The sequence below is a fragment of the Ictidomys tridecemlineatus genome, chromosome 2 (assembly GCF_052094955.1).
Source record: "Ictidomys tridecemlineatus isolate mIctTri1 chromosome 2, mIctTri1.hap1, whole genome shotgun sequence".
Lineage (NCBI taxonomy): Eukaryota > Metazoa > Chordata > Mammalia > Rodentia > Sciuridae > Ictidomys > Ictidomys tridecemlineatus.
In genome coordinates, this window is record NC_135478.1 from 129,884,850 (window position 1) to 129,906,974 (window position 22,125).

The 22,125-nt window shown below is 44.3% G+C and overlaps 1 protein-coding gene across 8 annotated transcripts in view; it reads left to right on the forward strand.

Annotated features, from left to right (window-relative positions):
* Window positions 1-22,125, forward strand: part of Tns3 (tensin 3) — a 266,681-nt gene that overhangs the window by 123,446 nt on the left and 121,110 nt on the right. For 5 of the 8 annotated variants that reach the window (XM_078039777.1, XM_078039776.1, XM_078039770.1 and 2 more), the window contains 9 exons: window positions 107-159; window positions 2,293-2,467; window positions 4,801-4,851; window positions 6,893-7,015; window positions 10,981-11,045; window positions 14,506-14,589; window positions 18,565-18,677; window positions 19,782-19,842; window positions 20,600-20,675. In XM_078039777.1, the coding sequence (XP_077895903.1) occupies window positions 2,318-2,467; window positions 4,801-4,851; window positions 6,893-7,015; window positions 10,981-11,045; window positions 14,506-14,589; window positions 18,565-18,677; window positions 19,782-19,842; window positions 20,600-20,675 (723 nt within the window). In that variant the 5' untranslated portion in view covers window positions 107-159; window positions 2,293-2,317. The remainder of the gene's footprint in view (window positions 1-106; window positions 160-2,292; window positions 2,468-4,800; window positions 4,852-6,892; window positions 7,016-10,980; window positions 11,046-14,505; window positions 14,590-18,564; window positions 18,678-19,781; window positions 19,843-20,599; window positions 20,676-22,125) is intronic. The other 3 variants (XM_078039773.1, XM_078039771.1, XM_078039774.1) reach the window with 1 other exon arrangement.

Genomic DNA, 22,125 nt, shown 5'->3' on the forward strand with positions numbered 1-22,125 from the left:
GATTAAACTGTGGGACAGCTGTCATTGTCCCTTCTCAGTGGTGTAAGTGCCATGTGGGCTGGTGGGGAAGGAAACATCAAAATGATTCATGTCTTGTTATTTGCAGGCTCCGGGGAGCTCCACTTCACCGTCTTCTCTGTGCTGTGATAAGCCTTTGCGGTGAGTGTCCCCTGGGTAACCCTCCTGTGTCTCTGGGGGTGGATTCATCTTCAGAGGGGAGACTTGGACTTGATGTTATTCTGTAGCCGTCTTAATTTCTTTTTCAGTTTTTTAAAAAATAATAATCAAGGTGATACACATCAGGTTTTATGCCTATTTTCCGAATGTGATCTCTGGTCTGAGGAGCCTGGATTGTGGAAATATCAAGATCGTCTTTCTTTTCCTTTCCAGTATTAAGGGTTCACTCAGAAGGGTTCTACCACTCAGCCACATTTTCAGTCCTTTTATTTTTTTTATTTTGAGACAGGCTGGCCCAGGCTAGTCTCGAACTTGCCATCCTCCTGCTTTAGCCTCCCTAGTAGCTTGGGGTCTCAGGCTTGCTCTTGGACTATGATTGTTTTCCAATAGAGAATGTGATTGCTGTAACCTGACTGCACATAGCCTAACTCCTACCGTGGGTTCCAGAGTTGATTAGAATGCACTGAAGGACAGCTCCTTTCAAGTAGGTGCCCCAAGGCTACCACTGGCCAGTGATCCACAAAGCCTTAGGAAAAATCCCCCTCTGTAAATCCTGATGGCCCAAGGAGGCACATTATTTTATTTTTTTGTTTGTTGGTTTCAGAAATCAGAGTTCAAGAAAATCAGATTTGATTCTTAAAAATAATCCAGACATTTAGCATCTATATCAGATGAATAAGGTAGAGAAAACTAAAAAGCTCTTGAGAAGTGTTTGGGTACCAATTTGCACACATAAGCTATAAAGAACAAATTTATGATTTTGGATATTTGATGTTATGGTGTCATTTTTAGGTGTGATAATGGCATTGCATTTTAATGAAGGAGTGCTCTTGTCTCTTAGCAATTATTACTATAGGATTTTTAAGGGAAATTAATATCTGAGACTGCTACAGGACAATAAGTGGTAGAAGACGCCCCTGGGATATTGTCAGGCAGTGGCTGGCCCTTGCCAGGCCCTGTGTTGATAATTATAAAGTTGGGTGATCTGTGAAGGCTTTATTGTTTTTGAATTTTTCAGAAAGAGACATGTAGCAGGAGTGGGAAAGAAATAACAGCAGCAGTAACAATGCGATACTGGTGGGAACCTCTCCGTGACCAGAACACATTTCCCATGACACACTGTGACCCTACTCTGGTTTCATATCCTAGTGTCACTTCTTGGGTTTGACCCAGTGCCACCTCTCCTGGGCACCACCCTTAGTCCTAATGTCATTAGGGGCTCTTCATGAGTGAAAAAGTGCGTCAGGAAGCCCTTGTCTCTAGAGTCATCTTGGGCTCCTGGGTCCTTACACAGCCAGCCCTGCCCATGTCCTCAAGTCCAGCTTGCTGGATTTTACTTTGCTATTTCTGTGCACCTCTCTCCTCCACTTGATTTCATCATACCTGGACACCTGTCTTAGCCACCTGTACTCTGCACACAGGTAACCCCCTGGGTCTTAGCAGAGCCTAAATAGAACAGATACCCAGTCTAATAGAAGCCAAGGAACTGCTACGTAATAGAGGAAAACACTTTGATTATGTGACTACTAAAACTCCTGCTTGGATCTTCTCTCACGATGATCCAGTCTGGTTCCTCCCCTCCCTGGCTCATCATAACCTCCATGATCTAGCCCATCCACCTCACTAGCCTCTTCTCTGGCCATATGTCTTCTGGGAGGCTACAGGCAGATAGGGGCTGCTTACTGCTGTTGACAGCCCCGGCTGTGCCCGTACCATCCTTGCTGTCTGAAATGCTCTTCCTCTAGCTGCCTTGTGCTGGCCCTCCTGATGTCTCACAGGAGGTTTGAGGCTCTCTCTCTCCAAGGATCCAGTCTGCCTGTCCCCACACCCTCTTGCCCAGTATGCTTTCTCTACAAGCCCCTGTGCTGTTGCTCTGAACTTCTCTGCTTATTTCCTGCTAATACCTTGTATCAACCCCAGTCATGCCCTGCAGGGAATTATCAACTCAGTCATGCCCTGCAGGGGATTTTAGAACCCCTATGCTCCTGTGAGTGGAGAAATGTGTCAGATTCCCAGGATGCCTGCTGTTCCAGTTCTCCTGCAGAAACGCGAGAGGGTGAGTGTTGGTCCTCTTTCCCTCTTCCCATTTGCTTACTGTTCCTTCTTCTCTCCCAGCAGGCTCGCAGCCCTAAGCCCCACCATGGAGGATGGTCATGAGCTGGACCTTACCTACATCACAGAGCGCATCATTGCTGTGTCCTTCCCTGCTGGCTGCTCCGAAGAGTCTTATCTGCTCAACCTGCAGGAGGTCACGCGTATGCTCAAGTCCAAGCATGGGGACAACTATCTGGTAAGCAGGCAGGGTTTTCTGTGTCCATGGTGTGTTGTTGGAGGGAGGAGTGGGCACCGGTCCTACAGTGGGCACTATGTGAGGAGCGGGTGCTCACAGGTGCCCCCATTTTTGACAGAGGACCAGGCTCAGGGCCCAACTCACATGGCCAGTGCAGCAGCGTGGTCCTGCACTTTGCCCATCTGTGGCTTGCTTTGGGGAAGTGTTATCTCCCACACAGGCAGCAGCCATGGGCTCTTGAGCAGACAGCCGCCACCTCTGTCCCACACTGAGGATGCTGTCTCATTAGTGATTCGGCTTCCCAGTGCCACAGGACATCCCTCAGCCAGCACTCTCCGGCTGGTTCCATGAGCAATCCCTGATATCAAAAAGCAACCCTGTTTGTGGCTCTCCTCCAGTGTACTAGGAAGGCGATAGGGCAGGTGTTCACAAAAGATCTTTCCTGGGGCTAGCAGATGACTCGATTTCAAAACCCATGCCTGATATTGGGGGAGGGAGCCCAGATTTGGGAAGAACAGCTTCTCAGCCATCTTCTTCCTTCTGATGGCCCCTTATTATCTGTTCCCAGGGTTGCTAGCCCACGTGGACTCTCTCTTCCTTCTGCTGTTGGAATCGCTATTGGGATTAAATTACAGCCCGCGAGCACCTTCTCTTAACTTGCCGCCTTATCTACTTACTGTAAAGCTAATCTTACTGTAGCCAGCAACGGGTTATGATCACCCTTATCAGTTTTCTCCTCTGTGACTAGGCTTGGGCTAAAGAGGTGAACTTATGCCACAGAGAGGACGTTGCCTCTGTCCACTCAGAGCAGCCTGGCTCACCTTCCCACGGCTTCTAGAACTATCTCCTCTCTAGGAATGGGCTGGATCCCTTCTAGCAACTTGATTTTCTAATACCCCCCTCCCCCCGAGCCTTTCTCCCCTGAATTCTGTCCTAGCTATGACCTGCTCAGACAGGGAAGTAAGTGGACAGGGAAAGGGCAAGGAAGGGGCATCCAAGTCCCCAAGGTGGCTGCACCTCATGTCAGGACTTCCTCCTTTCCAGGCTGCTTCTGTTATCACAGAGGTGGTCTCTGTAGAACCTTGGCTTCCTCCTTGGTAAGCTGCAACCCAGACTGATCATGCTAGCTCAAGCCCTTTCTTCTGTGGTTTCTCCCTCCTCCCCAGCATAGAAAGTCCTCCCCTCCCCAAATAGAAGATGTAAAAGCCCAGGCCCTGGATGGCTGTTGGCTGAGTTTGGGATCCATTCTTCCCCTGTCACTGTGTGAGGCTTTTCAGGGCAGAGCTCCCCAAGGAGACTGGCGGGGGTGGGTGGGTGTCTGTTACTTGCAATGAGATAAATACCTTTTTGAAGAATTTGAAGATTCGCCTGTGTGTATCACAGGTGTTAGGTATTGTGCAGACCCTAAGTTAAGGTCCAGAGGGCAGGGTTCATCTCCTTATCCATATTCATCTGATGATTAGATTTTAAAACAAAATAGTTCCTGAACTCAACAAATCATTTATGAAGAATGTCCATGGTGTTGTGGGCCTTCCAAGGAGGGGAAGCTGTGTCCCTCATGATTCTCACAGGGCTGAGATGGAACCAATACTGAGTAGAACCAGGAGGTACTTGAAGAGGGGGTTAAGAATGAACCATGCACACTAAATCACTGCAAAGGTGACCCTTACCATATGGGAGGGTTGACCTGGACAGGCCCCTCCTTTCTGCTTCCCTCGGACCTCATCTCCAAAGTGAAAGGAGTGTTTAGTTACTATTGAGGCCCCCTCTTTGCTGGAATATTCTTTTTACCATTTTGCTTCACTTGGTATTTAGCAAGATTCCACAAATTGCTCTGATTTTTCAGTGTACTTTTGGGTGGAGTCTCATGGCCAGTCCAGAACTCAGGGCTTCTCATGCTTGGGTCATCCCCATAATGCAGAGGAGAGACTGCTCTCCCCACAGTGCCTCCTGTCTTCTGAGCAAGGCTGCAGTCCAGAGCAAGAGCAGGAGAGCTGTGCTATATAACTGTCTATATGTAGATATTGGTATATGTTCTATATATTGAAGTATTTTGTGGTTATTAGAATTTAAAAAAAAATAACATGGTAAATTGCCTGTTTTAGTGCTAGTTTAAGTAAACCATAGGATTTAGGTAGGGATTTAGAAGGATTCAGATATGCTGTGCTTATCTTGCTTATTTTGTGTTTTGTTCATGACCACATACACATCTGTACTTTTCAATTTTTGACAATCTTTGATACTTCAAAGGCACTGTGTGAAGTGCACTTGTGTTTTCTGCTTTTGTCTCTGGAATTGATGATTCATCTAAAAGCTTTTCCTCCCCTTTGCAGGTATTAAACCTTTCAGAAAAGAGATATGACCTTACAAAGCTTAACCCAAAGGTATGAACTTTATATTTTCTATTCTGAGTTTTGTAAAATGCCAAGTAATGCTTGTTCTGCTGGTGCAAAAGTAATTTGTTGCTTTTCATGGAATGGGACTTGATGAGAGGTATTGGGTCTTATTCATACCTGTTGGTTAGTTTTTAAATGAAATTGTTAGTTTTAGTTTGAAATAATTATAGGTTATTAGTAAGTAGTAACAACAATACAGAAAGGTCCCGTGTACCCTTCACCCAGTGATGGCATCTTGTGAAACTAATACAAGTTGAGCATCCTCACTCTGAAAATCTGATATCCAAAGAGCTTCACAGTCTAACTTTCTGAGCTCTGGCCTGATGCTGCCTGTGGAAACCTCAGGAAACTTTTTTTTTTTTCATATTCAAAATTATTGAAAATAATTGTAATTGTTAAAATAATGGTATAAAATTGTATTTGGGCTATATTGCTAAGGTGTATATGAAACATAAATGTATCTTATTTTATACATTCAGCTTACTAAAATCTGAAAAAATAAACAAATCTAAAACACAACTAGCTCTATGCATTTTGGATAAAGATTATCAACCTGAAGGAAAGTATCAGTGCCAGGAAAGTGACATTGGTGTAGTGCCCAGACCTCTAACACATTTCATTAGTTTTTCACACACTTTTGTGTGTGTCCATGTGCACACACACTTTTCTGCCACCTTCATGTGTGTGTAGGTTTGTGTAATTACCACAGTCAGGATGCAGAATATTTCCATCACCACAAAGATGTTTCTCTGCTATGTTCCCCCCTGTCCCCTTTCCACCTCTTTAAAGTCACAGCCATGAACTATTTCTTTCAATAGCAAGGATTCAGGGAAAAAATTTAAGACTATGTAAGTATAAGTTCAAGTGTATTATATATATACACATATAGGTATAAGCATATACATTATATATTGGAATATTTTATAGTTACTAGAGTAAAAAAAAAATACAGCTGAAGTATTCCCTAATTCCCAAACCCCAAATCTGAATATTCCAAAATCTAACACTTTTTGAGCATTGTCTTAGTGCCCCAGAGTTTCAGGTTTCAGAGCCTTTCAGACTTGGGTTTGGGATTAGGGATACTCAACTTCTAATGTGTATTCAAGTAGTCTAAAATTTGGAAAACTCTGAAATCTGAAACATTTAGGCCCTAAGCATTTTCAGAGGGATCCTTAACTGATAGTAACATGATACAAACTTATTTAAATAAAATTTAACAAAAAGTGAAATATAGAATCTATGTATGATAGCATCTTGAATGTGCTAAATATACATAGTAGAGACCAAGGAATTCATCAAAATGTCATAGTGGTTATGTCTGAACGGTTGGCCTGGGTATGTGACTTCTCCTGCTTTGGCAGTTTTCTGAAGTATCCAATTCATTGCAAACTATTCTACTTACTTTTAGCCTAAGAGCCCTGCCTTTCTTCCTTCTTAAAAAATGAAATACAAGGAAATGCAACACCACCATGTGGCCACCTTGAGCTTTAGGTTTGGAGTGTGTGTCCTTTGCTCAGAGCTTCAACTCTTGTGTACAGTGACTGGATCAGTGACTTTATTTTTCTTTCATGGGCACATTCCTGCCTTTGGGGGACTTTGTTGTGTCCCAAGACTATAGGATAGGCCTTTGTCTCTGTGATACTCTGTGCACCCCTGACTCTGGTTTTTAATCTGAGGGAAGAATTTTAGCAGTGGTTTGGACCAGGGACTCCTGCTTTTAGATCTTGGAGGTCCTTAGTCTCTCCCTATAGAACCCTGCACCATTAGTGCCTCCAAAAGGCCTTTCTAGAATTGTCACCTTGGTGCAAAAGAGCAGATCAGCCCATGGCAGAAGCCTGTGGGTGACAATGCATTGTCTTCTTTCCAGGAAAAGAACCTGGCCATGATGCTCATTGCTTTTTAAAAAAGGACTGTGCAGCATTGTTATTCATTCTCGAATGAATTATATTAATAGATGAAAGAAGTGATTATGAGATGACCTCAGAAGACTTCAGGAGTTGGAAACTAAGGCAACTCCTTCTCTTTGCAGATCATGGATGTGGGCTGGCCAGAGCTGCATGCACCACCCCTCGACAAGATATGTACCATATGCAAGGCACAGGAGTCCTGGCTGAACAGTGATCCCCAGCATGTGGTTGTCATCCACTGCAGGGTGAGTGACCCATCTCCCACATACTCTGGGGGGCCAGCTGGGCTTCAGTGGTTGGAGAAACCCTAAGGAGATCAGTGCTGATCACAAGAAGTAGCTGAGCCATGTTTCCATAACTAACTTCTAGCTGGTAGGACAGGCTCTGCATGACTTTGCCATTAGGTCTTCTTACTTGTTCTGGAGGGGGAGGGGGAGGGGAGGGGGGGAGGATGAGGGGGAGGAAGGGAGGAGGGGTAGGAGGAGGAGGAGGAGGAGGAGATGGGGGAGGGGAGAGGGAGGGGGAGAGGAAGAGGAGGAAAGAAGGAAGGAAGGAAGAAGAGGAAGAGGAAGGAGGAAGAAAGAAGAAGGAAGGAAGAAAGAAAGAATTACTAAGCCTGCAGAGTTTGGCTTTGGATTTCATAGGATTGGGGTCTTTGGTGTTGCTGGGTTTAAAAAATACAGTACCCTTAGCCTTCCATTTCATTTCAGTTGATGACTTCAGTTTTTTAATGAATTTGAAATAAGTTTGTAGTTAAAACACATGGATCCTCAGGGAATAAATTACCACAAGACATCTCCAAAGTGTGTCCTCTTCATAAGCAATTCAAAGCTCTGTTAGTGGACTTTATCAGCAACACACTGAAGATTTTCCACAGTGATGCACTGTTGCTTTGCACTACTCTGTTGTCATGTAAACCATTTCTGAATCACTCCAAAAATGGGCCATGAGAGATAAGCCCTCTTTTAATTTGAAATTGCTGATGTCCACGTTAACCAAAGTTCATCATCATCGTAGCTGCGGGGGTGGAATTGCTGACATTGGCCGGAATCCGCCGGCTTTGCAGAATCTGTGTCCTTCCACACATGCCAGGAATGGCTCACATAGCTGGGCCTGTCTCAGCCTGGGTAGGAGCCGAGTGAGGGGTCAGGCTGCCACATCCCCCTCTCCTGTTTGATGCAGCGTAGAACTCTGTGGGTGTGTTCCTTCTCACCCCTCTCAGCTGCCCCCCCCCGATTGTGGATTGAGCAGGTAGGCTGGGCTTCTTTGGGGAGATTTTATTCACATCACACCCTCAGGTTTGGCATCCGTGATGAAGAATACCCACAGCAAATTCCTGCCATCAAGAATTCTGTGACTTTTATTGCGATCAGGCCAAATTTGTTCAAATCCAAGAGATTGTTGCCTACACTAAAAGCTGGAGGTTGGGAATGTAGCCTGGTGATAGGGCACTTGCAAGGCGTGCATGTGACCCCGGATTTGATCCACAGCATGGCCAGAAAATAAAACAAAACCAACGCCATGAGCTGATTCTGACTGCCACCTGGTTTCCTACCACCTATGAGCTAAGAGGTGTTTTTAGGTGACAGTTGTATGAAGTTCAGGTTTCATATGTGGAGTCTGGCTACCCCCGTTTCTTTATGCATATCATAGCTATTTCCACCCACTTTGTGGTTGAGATTTGAGGATCTGCACCAAGACCATGAAGTCCATGAAGCCTAAAATATTTGTTATATGGTTTTTTCAAGGAAAGGTTCATATCAGGGTAATCCTGGCCCAGGAAAATGAATTTGGAAATGTTCAGTTTTTTGGAAGATTTTTAGGGTTGGGATTATTTCTTTAAATGTTCAATAGAATTCTTCCATGAAACCATCTGGCCCTGAGCTTATCTTTGATGGGAGGCTTTTTATTTTTGTCTTAGTCTCCCAGTTTATTATAGTTTTGTTCAGATTTTTTGTTTATGAGTTGGTCTTAGAGGTTATATGCTTCTAGGATTTTCTTCTAGTTTATACATCTCATTGTAAGTATAGAATCATCCATTGTAGTCTCTTGTGATCCTTTATATTTCTGTGCTGTTGGTTGTGATATGTTCCTCTTTCCTTCATTTTCATTTATTTGGGTCTTATCTTTATTAATCTTAGTTAATCTAGCTAAAGGTTTGCTAATTTTGTTTGTCATTTCAAATATCCAGCTCTTGGTTTTGCTGCTGTTTTCTATTGCTTTTTGAGTCTCTTCTTTTGTTCTGCTTAGATTTTTGTTAGTTCCTTCCTTCTAGCAACTTTGGGCTAAATTCTTATTTTCCTAATTTCCTGACATATAATGTTAGGCTATTTGAAAACTTTTTTTTTGTTTTGAGGTAGTTTATTGCTCTAAACTTCCTCTTGAAACTGCTTTTTGCTGTGACCCATAAATTTTAGTATGTGTGCTTCTTCCAGTTTTGTTTGTCTCAAGAAATTTTAACTTCTTCTTTGACCCCATAGTTTTTCAGGAGCATGTTGTTTAACTTCTACATATTTGTGAATTTTCCAAGATTCCTCTTGTTACTTATTTAAAGTTTCATACCATGGTGGTCAGAACAGATATTTGATATGATTTCGGTCTTCATAAATCTGTTAAGACTTGTTTTGTGAACTAACATGCCTTCTATCTTGGAAAATATTTTTGTATTTTCTTGAGAAGATGGTGCACTCTGCATGTTTGTTATTCTGTAAGTTTCACAGGTTGATTTGGTTTTTGGTTTTCCATCTGGATGATCTGTCCATTATTGAAAGTGGGGATATTGAAGTCCTCACAGTTAATATGTTGCTGTCTCTCTTCCCTGAGATCTCTTAGTATATACTTCATGTGACCATAATTAGTCCCACAAAAATGACTGATAGAAGATATCAGCAGTAATGGTCACAACTTGTGTGCCTGCTTTTGGCTGAGGTGTTGTTTCTTGTAGATGAATTTCTGCCCTCAAACGTAATTTTATGTAAAAAACATGTTAGTAGCTTTACAGTTAATGACTCTATATGCTAGGATTCAATAACAAAGAATTTGTTAAGTTCCTGCTTTGAGTATCTATCAGAAATGCCTTTAACTTTCACAGAACAGAGAGAAGAATCATCCTGGTGCCATTTGCATGTGTTTGTTGCTTGATTGCAAGTTTGACTTGGATTTTTCTTTCCTTTTTGAGGATAGAGTTAGGGAGCTGCATACCAAATGGCTCTGCAAACTTCTTAAAAGATCCAGATAGTATGTATTTTAGGCTTTGTAGGCTGCCTGGTCTTGCTGCAATTCCTCAAACCTGATTCTTCAGTGTAGGTGGAGGGTTCTTTAAAGAAATATACATGCTGTGTCCCCCTCAGTATCAGTGATAGACACTGATGTCCTAACATCATGTAATTTTCACATGCCTCAGAATCTCATTCTTTTTTTTTTTTTTATTTTACTTTTTCTTCATTGGTGTAAAAATGTAAGGACTCTTAGCTCATAGCTTATAGGAAAAGAGATGCTGGGCAGAGCTGGCCAGCTGTGATTTGCCAACTGCTGTTAGCAAGTAGGTTATGGTGGTGTATTTTTGAAGGTGCAGTGTGTAGGTGGGTGCGTCCTGTCTCATGGCTTCCCCTTCTGTTGCTGTTGGTCATGTTGACTTGTGTACTGTGTCTGTGGTTATGATTTGAGGGATCCTTTTCCCATCACAGCAGCTTCTTGGCACAAGGGTCCCTCTGTAAGGAGGAAGGCCAAGTGGGGGTGCCCGGGAGCTTGGGTGGTATCAGGCACCAGGGTGGTGAATCTGCCATGTTGCCCTGTGTGCAGCCCTGGTTGCTGTCAGCCTGTGAGCGGGAATTTACTCCTGTTTTACCGGGGTAATTAAGTCATGCTAATTTCTGCAGTTCCTGGCACAGTTTTGTCCAGTCTAATTGGGAGGTGGTGAAATGTCTGTTGCTGGCTAAGTCTGCCCTGCAGGGCTTCTGCAGACACCCTGATTGACACCTGCTCTGGCTGTGGGCCCCCTGCCTGCAGGTTCCCTACTTTGGAGGCTGCGCTTGAGTGCGGCTTACTCCTAACAGGGAGGCAGAGGGAACAAAGCTGGCCTACTCTCTAAAGCAAGCTCTCTGTCATTCTGTTCTGATAGAGAACTCTGGTGAGCGAGCGTTCTGTCAAATTGCATTTCTGAAAGCTGCGGGTTTCCAGAGAACATTTGTTCATCTTTTGTTTCCTGCAGGGCGGGAAAGGGCGCATTGGAGTGGTCATATCATCCTACATGCACTTCACCAACGTCTCGGCCAGGTAGGATGGAGACGAGGGCTCCTCATCATGGGGTGTTGGACACTGAGACTATGAGGGGTGGATGGTGATCTTTGAATGGAGTTACCCTGGACATATTTCCTGTCCGTAGTACCATAGTGATCTGTGTGTAAAACCCAGCTTCCAGAGAAGGATTTACACTACAAAATGAAAAAGACATTTTCCTATTTGAGGGTGTGTATGATGGATGCCAAGGACTTTCATGGAGGCATGAAAACTGAATGAGCCTAGTCATTCACTAATAAAAACAAGAGGTAATAATATTGCTATTAAAAGTAAGAGCAGAATTCTTGCTAGATTAGGTCATACTTTATAAATAATGATGGTGACAACCACCTATTTTTTTTTTTTTTTTTACATACACTTGGCCTCTGGGAAGGACACTGAATGTTTTACTATTCTTCCTGAATCCTCCCAACTAACCTGTGAGGCAGTTATTGCTATTCCCATTGCACAGATGAAGAAACGGAGGCTCAGAGACATGGGACAGTTTGTCCAACCTCTGAGTGGGAAGCTGGTTTGGGCCAGCAGGTGAGATAGTAATTGTGGGGTCTTTAAAGGAGCCACCAGGGTCCCCTCTGCTAGAAGTAATAGACACTATATGGTCACAAGGATCTCAGCTTTGATCTAGTCTCAGGCATTGGTCATCCATGGTTTATGTACCCTGATAGGCTTTCAAATGCCAGGATCTCCTTGTATACTAAAATTCAGTTTGGACAGTATCATTCTTGGGTTGGGGGTGTAGTTTACTGGTAGAGCATATGCATGTACAAGCCCCTGGGTTTTGATCCCCAGCACTGCAAAAAAAAAAAAAAAAAAAAAAAAAGAAAAGAAAGAAAGAAAAAAAAAAAAGAAAAAGAAAATATCATTCCTTGTGGGTTTTGCATTTATACCAACGCTGCTTCTCAATGGCTACCTTGTGAAGCCTGAGCTACTCCAGGCTGAGGAAATACAAGCCTACTCATAGAAGCCAATGAACCTTTTCCTTGCTAGTGAGAAGGAGTGAAATTTGACTTTCAGAATGTTTTCTCTGGAAACAAATTGGGGAGCTGGTGCCTGCCAGGGAGGAAACCCAACCCCTGAGTGAAAATAAGAGCCCCTCTGGGTGAGAATAAGCATTTGTGCGTGTGCCAGACACATTGAGATTCCTGTGTCACATCGACCCCTCCGTTAAGCCAGAGGTATTTGGTCAGAGACCAAATTTAGCCTGCTGGTTCTAGACAGAGACCACCCTGAGCCTTTCTGCCCCACAGTACAGTTCTGTCTGAAGTTCTGCATGCTGTGGGGGCTGCTTGCACTTGGGGGAAGCATGGAGAGAAGCTTTACTTGTTTAAAGCACATTCCTGAGTCTCTGCATAAAAACCTGCCTTTTCCAGAGAGTCTATGTGAACCTTTCTGAGCCTCAGTATTTTCATGGGGACAGGGAGTTATAGCTGAATCTCCTGAGTGTTGTGAGGGTTCCATGTGTCACTGCTTGCTAGGTGCTTGGAACAGCACTGACACTCAGGTGTGAGCTATCATTCATGCTGCTGTTTTTAGGAGGAGTAACAGGATTAAGTGCTTTCCATTTAAGTGGTGTGACACCAGAGCACTTTCTGTCACTGTTTTTCTATATTACACTGTTTCCTGAGTACCTGCCCCAGTATTGTTTGAGCAGCTGTCCAGTACTCTGTTCTATAGATAATTTTCTGTATTTAAATGTTTGCTGGTTTTACCTGTCCCGGTTACATGACGTTTTTCTTTAGAATTTAAGTTGCTTCCGCTTATTCTCTCCTCCAGGGCTTGCCATGAATACCCTCACGTTATACATTTTGTATCATTCCTGCAATGTTCTCTCTTAGGTTATGTATTAGAACTAAGCAGAGGAGCATACCAGTTTAAGGCTTTATCACAAACTGCAAATAGCACAAAACAGAAACATAATAAAGAAAAGAAAGTAAGAAACTTTAAGACACAAAGAATACTCATATCAGCACTATAAAAATATGAGTTCAAAAGAAAGCCAGAAATTATATTATTAAAAGTAATAATACGATTAATATTGAACAAAAACACCAGCCACGCCAGGTGTGGTGGTGCACGCTTATAATCCCAGTGACTTGGGAGACTGAGGCGGGAGGATTGTGAGTTCAAAGCCAGCCTCAGCAACTTAGCAAGGCCTTAAGCAACTCAGTGAGGTCCTGTCTCTAATAAAATATAAAAAAGGGCTGGAGATGTGGCTTGGTGGTTAAGTGCCCCTGGTTCAAACCCTAGTACCAAAACAAAAAACAAAAAACAACCCTCCTCCCCACACACACTGACCAAAATGTATTCTCAACATTTAATTAAATAAAAATGTGCTCAATAGTCAGTAAGTGGGTATATAATTCCATGTTTCAACTTAAATGATAAATTTACTCTGTGTAAAATATTCAGTGCTTAATTGGGCCCTTCTGTTTTGGGAAAACCCTCCCAGCCAAGCCCCTTGTTCAGATGAATACAAGCAGCAAGCCCTTCATTATACAACATTCAATGGGAGTCAATCACATTAACATTGACTTTGAATGTTTTTCCTTTGTACTTATGCCTATCTCTCTGCGTATTTTTTCTGGGTTTTTAAGTTGTCCACAATTTCTGAATATATCATTTTTTTTTTTCTGGAGGGATATATATATACATTTTTCTCAGGAGAAGGCCCTTACTTTTGTCAGATTTTCAAGGAAGCCTTTAGCTCACCTGTTAAGTTTCAATCAATCATGTTCCATGATTTATCATGAAGTCACTTCAGGAAACCCAGGAGTGCCCTGCTGTGAGGTTTCCAGAAGGTTCTGTGAATACTACTTGTGGGCATTTTGGAGCTGGAGTTGAATGTCAGACATGTTGCTGGAAAGCAGTTTCCCTCCTGCAGCAGTCACTTCAGAAATGTCCTTATGCAACCCTGAGGCCTCAGACTCCTTTCCAGCCCATCCTTTGCTGCCTCGTCCCCAACCCTCCTCAAGCCTGTTCTGAGAAGTGACTTTGAACTGAGTGTACCACACTTGCCTCTTGGAACTTCACAGGGGTATGCTCTGACATGTTCTGGGCTTGCTCCTCATATCTTTGTGGTCCTGAGGCTGGGTCAGCCACCTGCTTGCTGAAGAGCCTTAGCCAGTTCTTCTCCTGCTGAGCTGAGTGTACGGCACGTCTAGGCGTCACACCCTTAGATAAGGTACCTGTATTTCAGGTAGGAGTTCAAACCTTGCAGGTGTGGTTCCCACTTTGAGCTGGACATATTCCTGCAGGGAAATGAAGTCTAAGAAGAAAAGCTTGGCACGAGTGTGCACAGGTGGAGTAAAAGCACAAAGCCCCCGGTGGGAGGTGGTTGCCCTGAACAGGCATAGGATGAATGTCTCAGGCCACTCAGCCTCATGGTGACTGGCAGTTCTACCTAGTTAATTCTGTCTCTCTCTCTCTTCTTCCCCAGTGCTGACCAGGCCCTTGACAGATTTGCAATGAAGAAGTTTTATGATGACAAAGTTTCAGCTTTAATGCAGCCTTCCCAGAAACGGTACGTATCCATCCTGGAGCCCAGAGGGAAAAGATGAATAGGATTTTACCTTTAGACAAATGTAAGCAGAGGACTTCTAATCTGCCCCTCAACAGTGCCCTTGAATTGTGCAGAAGAACATGAGGAAAGGGCTTGATCTGGCAGAAATGAGGAAATGAGCCACCCTCTGGGTCTGGTGAGAGCCCCTACCCTGCAGTTCACTTTGAGAGAGGTAGACCCAGTACCCCCTTCTCCTCACTCACAGTGGGGGTCTTCCTGTTCTGCAGCCAGTGAGTTCTAATTTCCATGATCATGTTGGAACTTGTTTCTGCCTGCTAGACAGGAGATCAGCGAACCTGTTCTGTAACAGGCTAAGGGGTGGGTGCTTCATGCTTTCCAGGCTGCGTGGTCTCTATCACCATTGTTCTAAGACAAATGCAACCATAGACAAAGGGAAGCAAGTGAACATAGTTGAATGTTAGTAGAATTTTACTGATAGGAAAAAGGCCAAAGGTTGAGCAACCATGTGCCAACTCCTGTGCACCAGCTCCCTGAAGCCAGGGAGGATTTCTCTTTGACATTGCCCACCACCCCTATCTGTCCTTCTCAGCATGGCTCCTGGAAATGCTGGGGAATGGCCATGGTGGAGCAGGACTTTCTTCTTTGATGCCTGCCCTCTTGTCTAAGGTCAAGAGGAACTTGAGCAGGGTGGGGTGTGCAGTGAGAAGAAGCACCATCTCCACTTCCTTGGCAGATGGCAACCCGTGGAGCTCAGCACATATCTCCATCACAGTTTTACTTTAAGGCAAAGAGTAGGCAATTTGTCCAAGAATTAGCAAGGCAGTTGAAAATAGTTTTCTATCTTGGAGACAGGATCGTTAATATCCCGACCTTTTATAAGTGAGTCGTGATCCTCTACATCTGTTTTCTCTGGTGAAGCCAAGGGCTGTGTCAGGAGATATGGAGAGCAATTTCAGGGACTGCCAGAGGCGCCTTCTCCTTTTGTTGTGGGTGTCTCCAAAGGCTGGGGTCTGTCTCTGCTCAGACTGGGGCATGTTGGAGGAATGTGGGCTACATGTGGGACTATGAGTTGGAGCCTGGCTGTGTCTGAACAACAGGCCTCTCAAGGAATGCAAATTGTGGTAAAAAACCTGGTGCATTTATTAATATTATAGTTAAATAGCCCTTTTTCTATTTTGAACCATAAAGCATTATTTTTCCACTGAGCAGTTCCCATAATGGGAATCTGTATGATCTCTTGCGCAGAAGATAGGGTCTTAACAAGATGTGAGCCATGCAAAAAGATGTCTAGCACACACTAGGGAGGCATGGACTCCTTATTGTCTCCTTTTTGTTCTTATTATTTACTGAACCAGCAACTTTTTAATAACATTAAAAGAGTGTGGCGAAGGGGAATACTTCTCTCTTTAACATGCCCACAGCTTTGGTGCATCTGCCTGCTGTGCATCTGTAATTGATGAAATGTGATGTTCAACTTTGCATTCCAAGCCTAATGCCTTGCACCCAAGATCAGGGGACTGCCCCCTAATTCTCCATCTTTTTCTGATATCTTGCTCAGTGCTTGCATTAGAAGACATGCTCACCAAATAATTATTGAGTTGGTGAACAACTGAATGCATGTGTAAGAGAAATCTGTAGGGATGTTTGAGACCAAAGAATGTGCAATGACAGCCTTTATGGGAGCAGGGAGACTTCATTATCCTACAGACAACCTGTGGACAGGGGTTCTTTGTGGACTATTTTAGGACCAAGGCCAAGAAATCAATTCAAATTCAAGCTCACAATAATCACTTCTGAGATTGAATAATAAGCTTAGGGTTTGTGGCTGACAAGCTTCAAAATCTCAACAGCAACTTTGAAAGAAGCCATTGGCAGAGAGATAAGGAACCCTTCAGAACCTTCAAGTTATTAGTATAATTATCCGTTGGTATCGTCAGGGGATTGGTTCCAGAAACCTCATGGATTCTAAAATTTGCAGATACTCAAGTTCCTTATACAGAAAGATCTTGTATTTACATGAAACTTCCATGCATCTTCCTGTCTACTTGAAATCACATCTAGATGACTTATAAATGTAAATGAGTTTATGTAAATAGTGGTTGACACAGTATATTTTAAGGAATAATGAAAAAACAGAACAAAACAAAAACCTGTCCATGTTCAATACAGATGCAGTTCTTTCCCTACCAAAGTTTTTGATTTAAGTTTGGTGGAATTCATGGATATAGAACTTACGGGCACAGAAGGCTGACTGTGATTACTTTTTGGATTGGTGAAGCTGTGAGCTGAGTGACCCTTCATAGACAGAGATGGAGAGCTGGTGACTGTTGAGAGCTAATTTCAGGCAGGGCAGGCACTCTGCTTCAGAGACAGAGTCCTGGGGCAGATGCAAGTGGTTTTCTTTCTTTTCCCCCATGGTCAACAGTGGGCCTGTGGTCTTGGACTCTGTGTCCTTCTTTGGGAGCTTGTGGAGAAACAGTATTCTGCTGCTGTACCTTGACCTTACTCATCTGAAGGAAGAAACTTTTTGTGCTCTTTTGCACATGAGCGATAACCCCAGTTGGGTAGAAATGGAGGCTTTGCCCATAGTGTGGGACAGGAGCTAATGGCTTCTGAGCAAGGAGCGATCTCAGCTTCCTGGAGGACAGCTGTTTGTCCCCTGCAGAAAGTGGTGACATCTCTGACTTCAGTTAAAGTCAGCTTCTCACACTGTTGGTAACAGGAGCCCTTGGGTGCTGAAATTGTGAAACAAGTACCAATTTTATTCTGAGATCTGGGTGCACAATAGGCCCAAGCAGGTCCAGCCTGTAAAGGACCAGCTTACCTGAGTGGTTATTGCAGAACTGCCCACACCCGTAGCCAGGAGCCCATGGGCTGTAGACATTGGGCTGGGGCTCTCACAGGAGGGCCTGGGGAAGAGCTGTCATTTGTGCTCAGTGCCACCCAGTGCTAGAGGGTGACTCAGGATATGAAATTTAGGTGATTAAAACTAGATGAACAGAGAAAGTAGGGGACAAACGACAGATGTACTACTGGTCTTATCTCATAGTCCTACAGCCACTGAAAGACTCCCATCTTAACTGACAGTTTGTTGGATGCCAAATGTGCCTCATTTATCCACCCTCAAGTAGCATGAGGTGCATCATTAGAACTGCTGTCAGGGAACTCAGGGCAGGGGCAGCTCTGGGCTACCAGGTACACAGGGAATCAGGGAGTGTCAGGCAGGGCACAGGGAGGGAGGCCCAAGGCCGAGGGAACATCAGAGCTGGAGGAGGGTCCAACACGTGTTCTGGTCATTGCTGCCTTGTCGTGTCTCATGAGGACCCTGTGGATCACATGCTCCTAGTATAGAAACTTCCCTCTGAGTGCACAGGGCTGAGCCTAGAATTCAGACAGGAAAAGTCGCATCTTCCAGGCCCATGGTAGTCCCAAGTGGTCTTTACCTTGGAGCCGGGCCACTAAGAGAGGACCTAAGAGGAGACTCTTGGGGAAGAGTAGCTCAGGGACTTCTGAGGTCAAAGAACCTCTTACTGTTGGTGTGGGAGGTGCCATGTACAAGTGAGAGAGAACCTTGACTGTTTATCAGGCCACCTGAGCGGGAGCAGAAAGTCATAGGGGGAATGAGTTGCTGGGCCTGCATCATGTGAACCCAGAGGCTGGCCTGACCTGGGACGGGATTTGGGGAACGGGTGAGAAGGCTTCCCAGGTGTCGGTGCCCAGGCATGGGAGATGCTTGTGTCTCTTTGTCCCTGCTATTTAGCAAGAGGCCATGTGGGCAGTTCCTAGCATTGTGAATGGAGCTGCCGCCAGGGCTATGACCCTCTGAGGCTTTAGCAGATCACCACTTTGAGTTGTGCAGCAGGACAAGACCTCCTGATTGTCTCAGGAGACAGTTTCCTCCTCTCTCCTGGCCCTGCTGAGACTTGTGCAGTACTGAGAGTGCTGCTGTGGGGTCTCAGCCACTGTTCTTTGCAGGTACGTGCAGTTTCTCAGCGGGCTTCTCTCAGGGTCAGTGAAGATGAATGCCTCGCCCTTGTTCCTGCATTTCGTCATCCTGCACGGCACCCCTAACTTCGACACTGGAGGAGGTGAGAGACTTCCATGGCATGGAGCCCCGTGATTTGGTAACAAGCCTCCTCCCTGATTCTGTGACATCCTGAATCTCTCCCTCAGCTTCCTAGTTGTAGAAGCAGCTCTGTTGTGTGGGCAAAGCTTCAACTTTGGGAGACTGTTTGAAAGAGTTGGTTAGGGAACCAATACTCCTGTGCCTGCGTACAAGGAATCTGGAATGCCGTGTCATCCTAGGCCAGCAGTCCTGTGGGTCAGCTGTACACTTGGTCTCAGGCTCACACAGTGGTGAGGGAAATCAGCATGAAAGAGATTTCCCAGCTGCTTCAGGATCCCATCTTATCCCTCCTCCTTAAAGTGATTTCAAGAGAGAGAGCACCTAGCACAGGATTGGCATCAGGACCTTTTGCCCTGGTCCTTAGTCCCATGCAGGTACCCATAGACTGTGGGTGGTCAAGACCTTGTCCCCTCCCCAGTCCCATGTAAGTGCTCACAGCACATGGCTGGTATCAGAATCCTGTCTGCTTCTCCTTTATGTGATTTAGATAGTTGCAGTTTCATCCTTTTGCAGTGCTGAAGATAAATCTAGGGCATCTAGGTGATGGTTCTACCACTGAGTTACATGCCCAGCCCTTTTGAATTTTCTTTTGAGATTGAATCTCACTAAGTTGCTCAAGGTGGTCTCAAACTTGTACTCCTGCTGTCTCAGCCTCCTGAGTAGCAGGGATTACAGGTGTGTGCCACTGCACCTGACTTCGTTTCTTCCATTTTAAAGTATATCTATGCCTTCCAGTCCCCCTGGTCATCAGGACCAGAGTGGACCTACTGAGCAGAAAGTGGATTTTGAGCCCTCCTGGTCTCACTATTTAGTGCCCTAGTAGGCGTCTGGATAAAGGTCAAGCTCTCTTTCTGTGCCTAATAGGACCAAGTTTGGGCTTCAGGCGAGGCCTGCTATTTCCTGCAGGGGCGGGAGACTCCTTATGCTCACTGAATGTGGGCAACTCTGGGAGCTGTTTCCCCAGTCTCTCTGGCAGCCTATGCAGTGTCTGATCTCCCTGCACCTGCCTCTCTTTTTTGGCTAGACTCTGATGCCATTTTTACCTGGGGGTCTGTCTTTCTTTCAGTGTGCCGGCCCTTTCTGAAGCTCTACCAAGCCATGCAGCCTGTGTATACATCAGGGATCTAGTAAGTGCTGGAGCTTGTCCTGTGGCATCCTGGGGGTGGTGGTAGAGCCTGGCTACCTTTATCATGGGAAGAGGGTGTAGGCAATGAGGTGAGAAATTCCAAGGAGCCCAAGGAGCATGCAGAAGGGAAAGCCCTATGCTCCGACATACACAGGTGTCCTGTTCCTGCCTCTTAAGTTGGCTCCATCAAGGGGGTGAACACTAGAGCCTCCAGTGGAGAGAGGGCCATTGCTGTTTGGAAGTGCACATATTGGAAAGATTCCCAGGACAAGGTTCCCTTATGATTTTTCTTTCTCTCTCCTTTGCATTTTTTATATGCATCAGTTTTTCTTTTTTTTAATATTTATTTTTTAGTTGTAGTTGGACACAGCACCTTTTTATTTATTTATTTAGTCCCATCTCTGGGTTCACACTGGATGCTACGCATATTGATGGCACTTTGAAAATTTTACCTGTAGCTTGTTGAAGCTGCGTCCAACTGCACCTCTCCGGGGCACCTTGGTCTTCTCTCTAATTGGGCCCCTGGGGTAGGGTCTCAGTGCCTTTGGGTAAGTCACTGACCCTGATGTTGCTGTAAGGGCTCTCCAAGGCCTAGGAATTTTCTTAAGCCTTTTGACACATTTTTATAGAGTGGGATTCTCAGAAATTAGATTCTGTGTTAATGGGAACATTTTATGTACATTTTCTTTTCTCAATATGTATTCTGTCCACAAAATCATGAGATTGCATAATGATGTACCTTCTTGTTTATCCCAAAGCAATGTTGGCTCAGAAAACCCCAGCAGAATCTGCATTGTCATAGAGCCGGCCCAGCTGCTGAAAGGGGACATCATGGTGAGTGCCCGCTGTTTCAGTAATAATGACCCTAAAGGCAGAAAAGATTTCATCGTAAAACAGTAACAGCCCCTGTTTTTGAAACCCTCCCTCCAAAAAATCTGTAGGAAGGTATAAAAGTAGCCTTTATCTTAATGCATTTGGTTAGTTTTCTGAGTAAAAGTATTTTAATTAAAGGGAGAGAATGAATTTTTCTTCTTTAGTGTCCTTGATTGTATAGCCATTTTGTACATATAAACTTGAAAATGAAGTCCTGATATGGTGACTGAACTTGGGACATCCCCATTTCCTGACCATAATTTGTAATCTTAACATGATCATAGCCCTCCTAGGGTGTAGCAATAGAAATAAAATATGTGTTTAGCATTAAGGCCTGAGTACTGGTGTTATTATAGCTTGGTTAAGGATCAAAACACTGATTTCTTCAGATAATTTTGTTTCTTGGGTGTGTTCATTTTGGGAGGAGACTAATTGTTATTGTGTGTGTTATCTCTCTCAGTTTTTTTTTTTTTTTTTTTTTTTTTGATACCTGGGATCGAACCCAGGGGTACTTAACCTCTGAGTCACATCCCCAGAAATTTTTTAGTTTTTGTTTTGAGACAGGGTCTTGCTAAGTTGTTTAGGGTCTCACTAAGTTGCTTAAAGCCTCACTAAGTTACTGAGGCTTCCCTTAAACTTGCCATCTTGGTGCCTCATTCTCCCCAAACACTGGAATTTAAATGTGTGCCACTATACTCCGTTGTCTTTTATCTATCTTGAATACAAAGGAATTTATACAGGTAAGATAATTTTAGTGAAGATTTTGTCTAGAATAAAGAAAACCTTTAAGGCATATGTATAGCTGCCAGGATGCAGAGAATAACTTAGATACGATCTTTACATGGCCTTGGCAGACCTGCTTTGATAAAGGTTAGGTGACTCAGGTGTTCACTTTGCAGTATATATAAAAGGCTCAACCAAAGTCTTTGAAGATCCTCATTAGTTTCCTCCAGAAGTTTGTATTTTAAAACTCTTTCTTAATAAATGAGGGAAAATCCCCACCTTGCCCATCCCAGATTTTCACAAAAATAAGGACAGGAGGCGTAGTTCAGTAGTGGAGCATGTGCTTAGCATGCTCAAGACCCTAGGCTTGATCCTCAGCTCTGGGGGAAAAAATAAATCCATAAGGATAACGAGGGTAGAGACCCTGGGGATACAGTCACACCTTTTGCATGCCCTCTGAGCAGCTTCAGTCTGTGCAGCCTCAGAAGGTGGAATTCTACAGGTAGAAAAGGCACCTGAGAGGGTATAAGGGTCAGTAAGGAGTGTGGCCATGTGACTGAGCCCTAATTTTGCTGAGCACTGCACAAAATCACCTTCCATCCCCATGACAATCTCATGAAAGAACTGCACTTCCCATTTCACAGGTGGGAGAGCTGAGGGTGTAGGTGATTACTCGATTTTCACAAGC